This window comes from Clinocottus analis, unplaced genomic scaffold (genome assembly GCF_023055335.1).
Source record: "Clinocottus analis isolate CAN_PGR_092001 unplaced genomic scaffold, fCliAna1.0.p SCAF_16, whole genome shotgun sequence".
In the NCBI taxonomy this organism is placed as follows: Eukaryota; Metazoa; Chordata; class Actinopteri; order Perciformes; family Cottidae; genus Clinocottus; species Clinocottus analis.
Window position 1 is genome coordinate 2,316,933 of NW_027175887.1, and position 15,537 is coordinate 2,332,469.

At 49.0% G+C, this 15,537-nt stretch overlaps 1 protein-coding gene across 2 annotated transcripts in view; it reads right to left on the reverse strand.

Annotated features, from left to right (window-relative positions):
- Positions 1-2,225: 2,225 nt before the first annotated feature.
- Positions 2,226-15,537, reverse strand: part of prr36b (proline rich 36b) — a 28,595-nt gene continuing 15,283 nt past the window's right edge. For both annotated transcript variants that reach the window (XM_068577921.1, XM_068577922.1), the window contains 2 exons: positions 6,404-6,639; positions 2,226-6,251 (listed from right to left, as the gene is read on the reverse strand). In XM_068577921.1, coding sequence (XP_068434022.1) covers positions 3,310-6,251; positions 6,404-6,639 — 3,178 coding nt within the window. In that variant the 3' untranslated portion in view covers positions 2,226-3,309. The remainder of the gene's footprint in view (positions 6,252-6,403; positions 6,640-15,537) is intronic.

Sequence of the window (15,537 nt, forward strand, 5' to 3'; positions counted from 1 at the left end):
TCCACCGGCGCGACCGTCAGCATTGGCCTCTATCAGAGGATGAGGAGGAAGAGGAGGAGAAGGGGGCGCAACGTCGGCAAAATGCGCCGCAACAGCGGGATCGATGGGCCTCCTGTTGCCCGGGACCAGAGCCAGGTAGTGGCCGTTGGCTATAGGATCTGAGGTAGCGTGGTTCTGGTTGCGGTTGTCTTCCCGCGAGTGCGTTTGCAGCGTGCGCTCTTCGTCCGTCTTCTCGTCTCCTGTGAGACAGTCAAGATCACTTGGTGCATCCATTAGAGATGCATGCATCAAACAGAACGGGTGGTACAAGAACAGGGACCAGGAAGTAGAGGGTTCAGGAGAGATTTGACAAGACGGCTAAAAGGTGGAACGGGGAGGAGAAAGGAAAAAAAAAAAGAAAGGAAAAAGAAAAGAACGGGAGCTCTCAAAAGGAATTGACATCCATGACAGGAAGATATACATACTGTATCCACAAAGCAGGAAACAAGAGACAAATCATAAAAGGTAGTTCCTGCATGTTTTCTCTCTAAAGTTGCACGTTTTTTAATATGTAACCATATTTTCCTTTGATTGATTTCATAATGTAAACTACAGGGAACAGGCACCACACTCATATCCTCTTTGAATACGTTGGTCATCATGCAAGACAGCAGTCATATATACATATACAGACATTTGAAGGGACAGATGACAACATGGATGACTAGACCGACAAACATGACAGAAGTAGACTCCACTAAAATGATGCATGGTATCAAATGTAACTGTATCAAAGGGAAGCAGCGGTGTCCCACAACACAAACCTGAAACAGGACTTTTTGTAGAGCTTCATGACTATATTAATAATTTAGAAGCTCCTCCATGTCAGGGTTGGGATGAGAAGGAGCAGGCGGGTCAGAGGAAACGAGGCACAGAGGGAGAAAAGAGTTTGGTCTTCTTGAGCTTCAACATTCAGATGCCTTCGAGCGGCTTCAGAACAGCCGTGTGCATGTTTGTCTCTGCGCAACGAATCCCAATGAGACGTTCACACGAAGCCTGACGCTAAGTTGTTCCTCGTTTCTTGTGTGTTTTCCTACGGAGGTCCAGCGACACGTGTCAGTTTCCACTCTTAACATACAGTCTTTTCAAAATAAACTTCCTTCTTTGCAGGAAGCGACTTAGTTAGGTTTAGGAAAAGATCCTGAACTACTTAGTTATCCTGAACTACTTAAGTTAGATTTAGGAAAGAATCCTGAACTATTTATTTGGGTTGAGGCAACTAAACTACTTAGCTAGGTTTAGAAAAAGGTTGGGAACAACTTGGTCAAGTTGAGGAAAAGATCGTGGTTTCTGGCTTAAATAACTACGTTAGTACCGTTACTAAAGTGCAGAAGTTACATGACAAATAAATCAACGTTGACTTCCTGGTTTTACCCTTGACATAAAGAGCGGTCTCATGGTGGCTGGTGTTTGTTTGACCTGTACCCCTACCTGTGGGACCTTGTGCGGCCTTTAGAGTTCCTGGTTAATGATCACATGGATTACACACTATGTGCAGCCTGCTATGTGCTGAATGTGTGTGTGTGGATGCAGCAGATCTGAATTGATTTAACTTGTATACACTTAGTTGGTTTTCTGCCAGATTTCTGATAAAGGTACCCTGTGAAGTCTTTGAGCAGTATAGCGCTATGGAGCAATGATTCCACTAGTTAGTACCAGTTTTGGCTGCATGAGCATATGGGCTTCTCCGATTTAGAATTGTTGATGATGGAGGCAGAGAAGAGGACGACGGCTGCAAGCTAGCAGACTTTAATATACAAGATGTAGGATGTTTTTTTTAAATGTTCGCTTGGAAGGGAAATACATTCAACACGTCTTTTAGACATTTAGGCCATTTGGTGAAAGCACTACAGGGTAACCTAAAGGGAGCGCCACCTGCATAGCATGGGGCCCAAATGTGATGTTGGTCACCTTGTGTGGCATCTGAAGAAGTCATGAAGGCATGTCAGCATGCTGGAGAACAGGACACGGGGACACCATTCGGATTACCTCTTTGATTCGAACCAAAATTCCATTTTCAATACAACACCATTGTGCATCATGTCCTGTTTTACAGGTTGTTCCCATGGTGAAGGAGTAGGAGAGGCCATGGGAAGTTGAATTGTGCGAACACACAAAAACACACAGCGACTCGAAAAGCACGAGGCATGCTGGATCCACAGGGGAAATAAGAAACAGGAACAGAATGCCTTGCAATGATGTTTTAATGGAATTTTGAAAGATAACCTAGTGTGAATCATTCATCGATGAACATGTCTAGTGTAGAATTGCTTCAAATCCAAGGTAGTACACAGTCTTTATGTTAGTTAAACATGCAATATACTGTTGAAATAGTAAACCAAGCGCTCACTATGAAAAGGTTTCAGCGAGTGACAGTGATGTAGGACAATGCGGGGCGGGTCTCATCACAAATAATAGGCTAGCGGTTAGTCTCCTCTGGAACACAAATGATCAGCTAACTGAGGCTTGAAGCTTAGCCACTTAAAATCAAATGCCTGAAACACATACTGTACGTGACTGCACGTTATATACCTCAACAATCTACGCAAACAGAGCCTCACACATTCAAACTTCACCGACTGCGATCTAATACTTCCCACTACCTTAACAAATCTGCCGTGTTAATATCTAGCCTTTATTTTGATAGCTAAAACTCGGAACACAAACTTTTAAAAAAAAAAGGAGCATTGTGACTATAGCGCTATGTGTTGAACATGAAGCGTGTGTACACGGGGTAGGGAGGACCAGGTTTCAACAGAAATAACAAATAAGCAAATACAAAACAAAAACAAATAAATCATTGACATTTGTTCGGTAAAAACAGTAGGATAAATACACAATGAGTCCATTTCATTCCATCTCTTTCTTTTTTTTTGTCTTCTTTTCTTTCGGTTTGTAAGCTCAGTCACAGTGGACCAATCAGTCAATACCCCAACGGGGGCTACAAGATATGCAGTGTTACTTAAAAAGGAACATCCTACTAGAAAATGGTAGTAGCTATTGTACAGAAAGGAGTTTAAGCCAGACACTCATAACCATGACCATGACCATATGAAAGAGGGAGGCTTCATTTAAAAATTGCTACAGTCTTTTATTCCCCTCTTATCTCCTCTGTTTTTAAATCTTTTCCTACATTCTTGTTCTCTCTTTTTTTTTTTCTTTTTTTTTCCCTCTTCTAAGCCATCTAACCCAACTGGAGAGAAAACAAATAACAGGTAACGGGGGGAGGGTTGCGGGGAAAAGGTGCATTCCAGGGGGAATAGGAGGGACTTATACGTTACCTGCCAGAAAACTATCAGTCTTATCACATATGGTAGAGTAGTAGGGCGGCTGGCCGTCGCCGGTGGTTCCAGATTCCGCGGCCCCGAAGTGGCGGCTGGGCTCCAGCGGATCGACCTCCTCCTGGTGCTCCTCTGCCATCTTTCCCCCCAGCATGTCGTGGTGCTCATCTCCGCTGCCGGCCTGGTTGTCGTCCGGGTGGCCCCACGGCATCAGGTCCACGGGTCTGCTCAGCAGGTCCTCTGCTTGGGCGGCGGCGGCGGCCGACGGCAGGGTCAGCTCCTTGATGAGGGACGGGTCCTTGGCCTCTTCTGGAAGCTGCTCCTCATTCTCCAGCGAGAAGATCCCCGGGCTCTTTCCGCAGCTCTCGGCCATGGAGTGGGCGTTGGAGTTGGACGTGGTGCAGTCGAAGCCGTACGACGCCACCGAGTTGGCGGACTGCGGGGTGGTTCCGCCGCCGTCCTCCTCGCCGTCGCGCGCCTCCTCGTCCTCCTCGAGAGCCGGCAGGCTGCGGGCGGGAGGGGGGCTTTCGAATCCGGCGCTCTCGTCGGTCGCCGCCGGTCCGTCGGGGTCGTTTATCTGCATCTCGCCCTCCGTGTCGCTGGCCTCGTCTCCCGAGGTGGAGGGGGAGGACGGGGCGGACGCCGGGGCGGTCGGGGGTCCTGTTCCGAGGACCTCGTCGGCGGGGAGCGTCTCGGCTTCCTCCTCTTCGCCGTCGCCTTTCTCCAAGTGGATGCCCAGGTCCTGCTCCATGTCGGGCTGGACCGAAGAGGGCACCGGTGTCTGCTGTTTGTCGGAGCGGGACTCCACCCCGGAGCTGCTGTCGTAGTCCTGCAGTTCCTCCGGCGTGCTCGTCTCGCTGCCGCTGTGGACGGCCCGAGCTGCGCCGGGCTGGGACATCCCCGCGTGAGCCTCCTCTTGGTCCGCTGAGCTCTTCGTCTCCTCGCGGGCCGACTGGTGCTGCTGTGGCTCTTGCTCTGACTCGTGGGCAAAGGAAGGGGCGCTGCCGTCCACGCATGCGTGGGCGGGAGACAGGATCGGCGTCTCGGACTCGGCCGCCCCGCGGTCGGACACGGGGCTTGGGGAGGAGACGGCCGGCAGGGAGGCCGGTTGAGCCCAGGGGTCGCTGAAGAGGTTGGACTGGCCCCAAGAGGAGGCTGGCGGTACGCACGCCGGAGGACCGGAGCGATTGAGGTTGTCTAAACGCTCCTCCTCATTGAAGTCGTCTTCGTCGACATTCCCGCAGCTCTCCGTCACCCCTTCGCTGTGCATCTCCACATCTTCGTCCTCCTCGTCCTCGTCCCGCTGCTCCCGCTGCTGGAACGCCTTGTGGTGGTGCTCCTCCACCCGCTCCGAGCTCAGGTCCATATCGTCCACCCGCTCGTCCTCCTCATCCTCGTCCTCCTCGTTGGCCAGAGTTTCCACGTTGGGAGAACCCATAAGGTTGCAGTCGCCCTCGGAGCCGCGGAGGCTGGAGTCGACCAGGGCGTCGGAGCTCTGGGTGCCCTCCAGCAGCGCCGTGTGCTGGGCGCTGCTGAGGTCGGACACGCCCTGCTGCCGGCTGCTGGTGCAGCTGCTCACGTCCTCGGAGTCCATGCCGGACAGCAGGTCGTCGCCGTGCCACGCCGCCGAGCCGCCGAAAGCCGAGGGCCTCACTTGGAACTCTTCAGAGGGCTGAGACGTGCTCATCTCGGTGACCAGGGACGAAGGCTGGTGGCCTAGTCGCCTCTGCTCCTCGTCTTCGTCATCCTCCTCATCGTCGTCGTCCTCGTTTATCTCCTCATCAGCCTTTTCCACTGCTTCCTCCTTTTCGTGCGGGGAGATCGGGTCACTGGAGGAGAAGTCATCTATGGGCGAGGCACCCAGCAAGAGAGGCTGTGCCATCGTGTTGAAGGCCGCCGGAGATGGAGTTGTGGAGGTCAGCATGAACAGGTTCTCCTTCTCCTCTTTTTCCTCCTCCTCCTCGTCCTCCTCTTCTACTTCCTCATCCTCAAACTGTTTTTTATTCTCCTTTTCCTCTTTCGTGTAGAAGTTCATGGTATTGACGAGGCTCTGCGGGGAAAACTCAGACGGACCGAGGGCCTGGTTGTCGCTCCAGGGATTGGACTGGATGTCCAGCAGAGAAGAGGCGCTCTGCGGCTCTCTGGCGGGGGACACGGGGCCCAGTGGAGAACAAGGAGGAGACATGACGGTCGTTCCCAGGCCAGGAATCGATTCCTTGGTGGACTCCTCGAATTTTAAGTGGTCCAGTTGGGCCAACAGCGAAGCACTGCAGGCTTGTTTGTGGACTAGTTCGGCTCCTAGATCCGACTCTGGCTGAGACAGTGGTTCTGGGAGGGGCTCTGGAGATGCTTCTCGTTCTTGGTACGGACTTGGTTTGTGTACAGCTTCTGGTGTCAGCATCCGTACAGGCTCTGGTGTTGGTTCCCGTACAGGTTCTGGTTCCTGCACTGCTTGGGTCTGGCTGGACATCAGTTCTGCAGCAGACGGCTCCACGGCTGGTTTTAGCTCCTCTGGGCCTGCGACTGCTGCCGCCGCAGAGGCGATAGCAGCAGCGGCGATAGCCGCAGCAGTGGCGACGGCGACAGTGATTTCCTTTCCGGGTTCCTCAGCAGTTGCTGCTTTGGGGGCGCGTTTCACTGGAGTCGGGGTGCTGCTGCCCACAGTTTTCTTGAGGATGGGGGTTTTGGCCGCAGCTGTTTTGGAGCCAGGGGTCTTAGGGGCATCCTTAGAAGGTGTGGCCTTACTGTCTGCTTTGGCGCGGACAGGTGTCTTTGTGTCTGCAGCCTTACTGGCGGCAGGCTTTTTGGCAGCGGTGTCTGATTTTGAGGCCGATTTGGGGGTCTCGGGTTTTGCCGACTTCGTCAAAGAGGGGCGGGTGAGGGGGGACTCGGCAGGCTTTTTGGATGCTGAAGTGGCTGGTTTGGTAACATCTGGGGAGACAATACAGCACCAGGAATAGTTAAACAATATCATGATTAAATCTGACAACAGCATATCATAACAAAATAAAAAGCAATTAAATATTGTTTGGATCGGTGAAACGTAATTCCCCCCCCCCCAAAAAAAAGATTTGTGCAATCACCTTTTTTCACAGGTGTTGTGTTTCTGGATGTTTGCGATGCTGGAGGTTTGCCACCAGAGGGGGTAGTGGAGGCTAGTCTGGCGGCAGCGGGCTTTGCAGGGGGCTTGGCAGCGGTGGAGGAGGTTTTCGGGGTGGTGGTTTTGGCCGCAGTCGGGGAGCTCTTGGTTGTGCTCGTAGTGAGCGGCCGGGTGGAACCCGTGGCGGGCCGAGATGATGCAGGCGTACCGGTTGTAGACCTGGAGAAAAGGACACAGAGAAGAAGGTTGAGCGATGCGGAGAGCTGCTACGTCACAGAGATCTGGGGCAGAGAAACAAAGCCGGTTGCGGGTGCATATGTTCTTTTACAAATCCCCGCAGGACAGACATGTCCAACTTAGCTCAAGACAACGGCGATTTCCTTATTCCCTTATGAAAGCTGACAAAAGCGTTTGAGCTGTCACGCCACAGCGCTAGGGGCCCAGCCTCATGTGGCGGTCGGCGCTGTACTGCAAGTGCCTCGGAATGGTCGTGACAGGGAGCAAGACTTTGACTTGTCATTCATTACTCACTTCTGCTGCCAGAGGACACACTCAGAAACTGCACAACCATAGGACTAAAAACACAATACATGTGAGGATGAGGAGAGGCTGGGCCGTTGTTAGTGAGAGCACAAGCAGCCAGAGCCCTGACCTAAATAGCCTTTCACAGATGTGGCCTCGGCCAAATCAGAAGACTTGAAAACATGTTCACACAAGGAGCCCACCACGCAGGACGACTGTTTCGGAGATAAGAAGAGAGTCCCACTTATCTGCTATATTTATTGTTGTTTATTAATTCTATTGGGTTCATTGTTTTATTTGTATTTCTCATGTACAGACTCAACTTTTGTTGTTAGCTCGTTCTGTCGCCTGCAAAGCATGTATGAAAGGTGCTACTGAAATAAAGTTTGATGGATTTGATGGACTATGTGCCCTGTGATGAACTGGCGACCTGTCCAGGGTGTACCCTGCCTTCGCCCCTTGACAGCTGGGATCGGCTCCAGCGCCCCGCGACCCTAATGAGGATAAGCGGTTAAGATAATGGATGGATGGATGGATGATGGACTATGTGAAAACTGTTTTGCAGGGATGAATCCTAAAACCAGGAAATGAGTCAGTGTTTTTTCACTTTTACTTTCCCTCATCTCAAAGTCAATGTTTTTCCCTCAATGAGCTTTAAACTAAGGTTTGTGGTTAACACAAGCTGAAGATACTTAAATGGTTGGTGAATTTGGACGCTTTATAGTGTCTTAAAAAAGGCGGTCGTGGACTATTACAAAAAGTAATCACACCAGACATTGGTCTGCCTTTGGCTCAGTGACGAGGAACATGTGACCGTGGTGGCGTTCGTTACTTCAGAACATTGCATTTACCGTCAAAGAAATCATATAAGCAGTGTTCATTGGTGAAGTATCATGAACACGTGTTTGCCACGGAGGTTATTCTTGACAAGATTCTGAAATCCAATGGAAAATAAATCCCATTGGCACATTTAGTTTTTTGATGCTAACTTCTGTGTCGGCCTCCACAAATACGTATGTGACATACATGTATCCCTGCAGCTCTGGACTACTGCAGCAGCATCTGAGGCCCCGCTGGCTCCTCCACAGCCACATGACGAACTCCCCCGAGGAGCTCAGAAGCAAAGCAGTCTGGGAGGTGAGTCACCACAGACCCCAGGGGAGGCATCCCAAACCCTGTCCATCCCTGCCCCTGTCTCCCCACTCCCCACGAGGGAATGACACTCGGGGCATCGCACATCGGAGCCCGCCTGCTGCGACTGTCTCTCTCCTGGGTCGCATCTGAGCGATGCAACCTACATCTAGCGGTCCTGACAAGGCTGTGGTGTGCAGTCTCCCCGGGCCCACGCTGCACTAACTGCCCGTTTCTAAATAAAGACTTGAGCGAGCACTGGCAGAAAGAGAACGGGGAGGTAAGCGGGAGAGTGAAGATGGCTGGGAACACGTTAATCTTTAATACTGAAAGGAGAAACAAAAATAGCTTCTCCCAATGAGCCAGCTGGAACCTCGGGCTGCGTTAAAAGCACACTCTGTCTGCGGGGGCAATGTGCTAGTGCGTGCTGTTCACCGCATGGCAAACGGAAACGGAATACGGTCTGGTAACAGGGAATGAGATTAAAGCAATGGGGGAGGGGGCGGCAACGCAACACAAGCGGGGTGTGGTCCCAGTCGAGAGTTCAAACAAGCTTTTACAGCGGATCCACGGCGTTAGAATCGGCTTTGGGGCAGTGAAAGGTGTGTTACTCATGCAGACGTTGTTGGATCATGTCGGTGCAGTTGTGCTAATCTAGAACTCGTAAAAATCTTGCTGTGGAAAACCACTAGCGGACTCATCAGTGACGCGTTGTTTAACTGTGTGCGATTACTGGAAAGAAAGAAGAAAAAAACGGAAAGTCTGATGATGAGGTCATTTGAAAAACAAAGGCCTCTCATCACTTTGTGAGGGAGACAAGGAAAATGATTATCAGCTGGCAGAGGCGGGAGGAATGTACTGGAGGCCAAAATCACAACAACTCCTTGGCAGAACGAGGGAAAATATTTTACAAAAGAAAAAGAAAAAGAAAGTAAAAAATAAATCTTTAATCAGAAAGTCAATTCAATTCATATATATTAAATCTGAAATGTCTTCTCTATAACATTCTGTAAAGCACAGCTCACCGCATTAGATAAGTTGTGAAAACTGTTCGCCCATGAACAGTCTAAAGGTGAAATTATCCCAAAAAATGATCTTGACTCTGTGGAGCCTGAATCAAGGAGTAGAAGATAAGAAAAGCATTACAAGCAGAGGAGAACGGGGAGAACCTGGCATTAGAGATGAAGCATACTGAGTGGATATTCAGAGAGAGCAATGGCAATAATCCGTCTGATAAAAGGAATATGGATAATCCAAAAAGATTGGACTGCTTTGGAGAGGGCTGGAAATGAACCGGAGCCACTGAGAAAGAAAGAGGAAAGAGGGAGACCAGGCGAGAGAGATGTGACGGAGCGGCCAGATAATATTCATCCGATTACAACATTTTTCGTATGTCAACGTCTTCTTCCTCCTTATCGAAGAGCACGCTGGCATTCGAGAAACCGGAGGCCACCGTACAACGAGGTTGTGAAGTAGATTAACCACACTGAGCGATGAACTGATGCTTGAATTATATGAAGCCTTCCTTCATTCTGTAATCAAGCTGTATGACATCTTGTAGGAGTTGAAACATTACTTTAACTTAATGGCGGCTTGTGGGAAGCCGTGTTGTTCATTACTCCTTCCCTCCAGAGAAGCAGCCCTATAAATCGGGGTTAAAGCAAATGTTGGACAGAAAGCCCAGAAATGCACTGGAGCCGAAACAAACTGTTCGGTTGCTCCTGGCGCACAGCGAAGTGTTCGCCTCTGTTGCCTGAGGATCATTGCTAACACTTTAGCTTTATTGCAACTACACATTGACTCAATCACCAGGGCAGAGGAAGGATTACTGTGTGTACAAAAAAAAAAAGTAGTTGCCTGCTGGTGCGGCTTTGTTTGCAAAGACAACAAGAGTCGGGCTGTGATTTGAATAATGAGATGAAAAGAGAGGAGGTGGTGGTGGGGAGGGGGGGGAGAATGATTAAGCAGGAGCTAAGCGAGCATGCAGGCAGACATCTTCCCCTGCAGCAAAGTGAGAGAGAAGAAAACGTGGTGAAGGGCCCTCCCGCCGCTCGTAAAGATGATGCCTTGTTAATTAAGCACCAGCAATCTGGAGGCAGGGTCTTCAGCTGGTTCCAGCGGTCTCTTGATTTGGAGATGCCGTTGTTAAATGAACCTGAAGAGGTCTCCGCGCTATATGTGATCACCCCTTTCCTAATGTATCTTCATGGGACAATAGGAGCTCGCTGTGGTTGGTAGCCCGAAGCCACACAAGAGGTGTCTGCTTAATTCTGCAGCGGCAGCAAAGCAGGAAGTGCAGTCCCCTGGCGCTTATCGTTCTATAATGTAAAAGAAATACGACCTCAACCAAGGCGGGAACCTCAGGGTCAGAAAATCAGAGCCAAAGTGGTATGAACATGCATTCTTTCTGACTGCTCCAGTTGCAAAAACAAGTCAGATTGTATAGAAGTCTGAGAAAATGTCTCTTTTTCTCTCTCTTGATTTATTCCCTCAGTGAACATTGTAAATGTGAGTTCATGGTCTCAATCTCTAGTTTCAAGTTTTCAGCATGATGTTCATTTAGTAAATGGTCCATAGAAATAGACCATAGAGCAGAGAGTATGCTTGAGGCAGTGGCCACCTTGTGACAGGTCGCTACCAGGGCAGTCTGAGTTGACCATGTTTTTGTTTGTGTGTGTGTTTTCAGTTCATAAAAGTTCACCATTTCCATTTTGGTCGCCTACAAACATCTTACTCAGCATTCGGTTGTACAAATCAAGATAGCTACAACCAAAAACCAAGACAGAGACGGCCAAAAACAGCTCTTGTACTCTAGTGCACAGAATAATCACTATATATAGTGAGAGGGTTAGCGCCCCTAGAGTTATAAATGTGTCCCATATATACTGAGATGCTGAGGTTCAAATGCCACATTGCTCCAACTATCATTTCTGTCGCTCCATTAATAAAAGGATACGTTTTAATTCCTTGGTAGAACACGAGAAAAGGAGAGACAATCACAGTTTCAACAGAAACTCTTGTCTGGAGAACGTATTAAGGACACAGTAATGCAGTCGTAGGCAACATCTACATCTACATAAATCACATAAGTAGATATACAATGAAGTCCATTAGTGAGAGAAGGATGATTTGAAAAACAATCAACAATTGGGAATATTCTAAAACCAGACAGCTGAGTGGTCTGGAAAAAAGAGGAAAAAAGAGAAAAACAAACATGGCTTTCACTACATGTTTCCTCTAATATTGATATCACGTGTCTGCAGCAACGAGTAAACACCCACGAGAGTGCTCGTCCTCGCTCACTCGAACGTGCACGCCCCCCTCCATTCCTACTCCCTTCCTCTCTCTCTCTTTCCCAGACTCGTTCACGCTGAACCCATTTGGTAATTGGCTTTGCGGCTGCACCTCTGTAAGAAACCACGGCGATGGGTGACTGCATCACGGATGACAACTGCCACACCCAACGCAGGACGGAGGATTTACAGCATGCGTCGCGCTGGACGGCTGCACGGTTGTCTGGGGCAAGAAACCTGAATGCTGCCCGCCCGCCCGCTCGCCACACACACACACCATCCATTACATCAGCAGTAATTTGTTAGATCATGAGGAGGGTTGCATTCAATTCGGTGCTATAAAATTATATCATCCCTGAGGGACCATCAGGGAGGAGACCAGCATGACTAATGTGGGAACATGGGGTGGCTGAGAGGCAAAGAAAGCGAGGGGCAAAAATGGAAAAGCGCCTGATCGCACGACAGTGAGCTCGTCCCATTTTCCTCCTCTCAGATCATAAAAAAAGGACTGAATGCCCTTCCTTTGTCCTCTAATCTATAGGCCAAGATCACCATCCGCTTCACACAGAGACACCCTCTGGTCCTCTGCATGTTTTTCCCTACACCTGTCTCTCACACACACGTCCATGCACACGACTCTTGCTCTCCGCATGCACAGCCATCGCACTATGTATGCATCTCTGGCAGCAGTGACGGGGGCTCAGCGGGGACGCATGACTTATTCAGCCGCGTAGCTTCCATACAACGCCGCCACCATTTTCTTTTTTTTCTTCATTTCCTTTTCCTCTGCGGCATCGGCAGACGGCGAAAACAGCTCGGCGCCACGTGCGAGCGCTGCCACGTGTTTTTCGACGAGCCGGCGCGTGTATGCCTCCCCTCCCCCTTGAACCTCCACATGGAGCGATATGAACGGCGAATGAACACATGCTCTGCATCCTAATTACATGCTGCTCCTACTATGCACACTGAGGCACCTATGTAGCGTTTGCATGCTGCACACCAGTCTCCAATCATGCGTAACTAGACGCAAATTGTCTGTGCAGCTGACCAAGAGAGAGAGAAGAATTGGTCATGCAGAAAAGCTGACACACAAACTGTCAACTTGCACCCGGCACAGATATAGAAATGACGTTCAAGCGACCTGAAATGGACTTTCCCCGTTTGCACGCTAAGTCAGCCCAAATGATTCCCGGCACAATCAACCTAACATAGCAGGTGAGACGCCCACGAACCCGCTTCACAACACAGTCCTGACCCGTGATGCATGAACGGTACATCACTACAAAAGCTACTTTCATAGCCGGTGCAAAGCTGTGACAATAGAAGCTAACTTTCTTTCAACTAAAAGTGGTTGACTATAGACTGCATACAAAGAAGTGGATGTTGTAGTCGTGGCGTCACCCATTGGTTTCTGGGCTGCTGTTCAGAGGCCTTGAGTTTGCCATTTGGCCGTCGCCATCTTGTTTTTTTTTTTGTCACCAGTAAACGATAGTGAAAATATTTGGACTGCACAGCAGTGTGGTGCTCCGGTTGCGGCCTAAAGCACACTCTGTTTTATAGTTTATGTTACTCTAAATGGCTCATGATTTACGTATTGAAGAAAACTTGAAACACACACGCTCACGCTCTGCATGTTAAAAATAAAACCCGTCAGACAAAGAACAAGCCATAATAAAGAGTCACTGGAAACTAAGAAAACCTGATTTAATTTCACTAAAACCTCCAGCTGAATGGCGGGGGCAAAACAGTTGAGGCCTTAAATTAGATTGATGTCACTTAGTGGAACCTGCATTCACTCCGAACTTTTATTTGTCTGATAACTGGAACCTGCTGCAGATGGAATTAAATCAATTGAGCCTTAGGAGAAACAGAGTAAATTGAGACGGGTGTGTGTGAGTGTGTGTGTGTGTGTGTGTGTGTGTGTGTGTGTGTGTGTGTGTGTGTGTGTGTGTGTGTGTGTGTGTGTGTGTGTGTGTGTGCGCGTCAGCAGCAGTGGAAGCAGGGTGTGTCTGATGGGGCAATTAACGTTTCCCGTCTACCTCTCTGCCACTCCGCTGCTGAAAGCAGGCCCTGAACTCAGGATTGAGGGAGGTTGGAAAAGGGCACAATCTAATTAAAGCAGATATTAATGGCCCTGTCAAAGCGAGTCACATATACAAGCACCGAGCGGCGCACGCACACACTTAACAAAGTATGCCTCCGAGGGTTCGCTGTGCTGTCAGAGGAGCCCATCATCAGTAATGGTTGTGCCTCTCTTGTGGGGATTCATCTTACTGCAGATAAATCTTCCTCTGCACATCTTAAACAACTAGCTCACGCTCTGACGCCACAAATTACTGCATCTAATCCAATCTTAACCTCATTACAATATTAGCTTCGGCTGGATTTCAGCTCAATTTTGACAAATTTAGCTCATTAGCTTTTTTTTTATTATTTGGAAGCTCGGCTGGTCACTTCTCACTTGGTCCATTAGTAACATAGGCGCACGTTGTGCTGCGCATTGGCTCAACTGATGAGGTGTGAAAAGGGGCTATTGATAGCACCCATACAAGCTCTTCTTGTGCCCGACTGTGACTCACGCAGTTCACGGTCCAACACTGGGCTCACTTCTCTGAAGCCTGTCTGAAATATATCCAGAGGTAAAGGATGGGTGTGATGGATGTCATGCTTGTTATGAGTTATAATAACGATCACCATTTTGAAAAGTTCATGACAGTACAATAACTTTAAAGTAGGGGTGGTGAGGTTTCATGTGCCACAGAGAATGTGTTAAATTAGTCGGTAGTGAAGAATGAAATCACCATGCCAGTTCATACTGGCATTCAACAATGTGCGTTCTGTACAGTGCTCGAGTGTAATCCCCCTTAATTAGATGTTTGCACATCAACCATTGTATAAAGCTGTAATCTGAATGTAATCTCAACAATCCAACTGCTACTCGTGGCACGTGGAGAGTGTGTGTGGTGACCAAGTGTGTCATGCTAGTCTATCGGCAATGACTGTGCAGGGAAGACAAAGAAATATGCATTTTTGATGGCATCCTTTGGCTTTTGTTTTATGCATGTAATATTCCATAACTTAATCAGTGCTGCCATCTGTTCTGTCAATAACCGTAAATAAATCATTTGGATAAGTATCTTTTCAATTTTTGTATTTGGATTGTTAGAAATCTCTGGCGGGGATTATGTCATCTTAAATATGGCAAGAAAGCAAACAAGCGTCACTATCCCTTTAAAAGCGCCTCCCTTTGGGTTGCTTGCAGCGTGGTCCAAATTGTTTGACGTAAGTGTTTCTGCCCAAACAAAGTGTCTCCACAGACATGCCAACGGGGGGACACCACGCATCATACCACACACACACACACACCGCTAACAGGGAGGAAGAAAGAAGGCCATTGCTCTACCAGATAAACAAACAAACACAAAGCAGAGGCGCTGGGATGAACTCCTGCTGAAAGGCTCCATCTTATTGCAATCTCCCTCGCCTCAGACAAAAGCCCCTTTCTGTCCCCTCTTCTAGTCTATCGACGAGCCACCTCCGGACCCGACGCCGTGTGACTCAGGTGAGGAACACATGCTGACTCGCGCAAACACTCACAACACACGGTGGCATACAGAAAGGCTCGCTCTGGGGAAACAAAAACATGAAGAGCACTCCCTTGTTCGAAAAGTTGATTCCTCTGCCCCTCCGCCCCCGAATCCCGCTCCTTCCCAAAACTTGTTTTATTAATAATGCTGCTGCATCACGCCTGCTCTGGTGAAACCCTGCGAGGCGATCCTCTAAAGCTTGTTCTGACATTGGCTCGTGGCTGGCCTACTTAAACCCAGCCCTCCCAGGTCTTTATGTGGGGGATCATTGTTCCTCGCTCCCTAAGGGCGTTTTTTTTCTCAAACAGGGTCGTCTTTGAACCTGTCGCCAAGTGAAGCCTTTTGAACATGCTGCTTCTCACTCGGCACTGAGGAGCGATTTATAATGCTGAACCGAGTCCCCCGCGATTCTTATCTATTTGACAATTTACTCCGATTTGCTGCTGTTCTGGAGCAAATTAGCTGATTTGCTGGCAAATCATTGGAAAGGCTTTTAAGAAAAAGGGGCCCGTTTGTTGAAGCATGTCTGAGAAGAGGACCAATTTCCGACAGCGTGCCTGTGGCATCTTCAGACACAAAGAAAA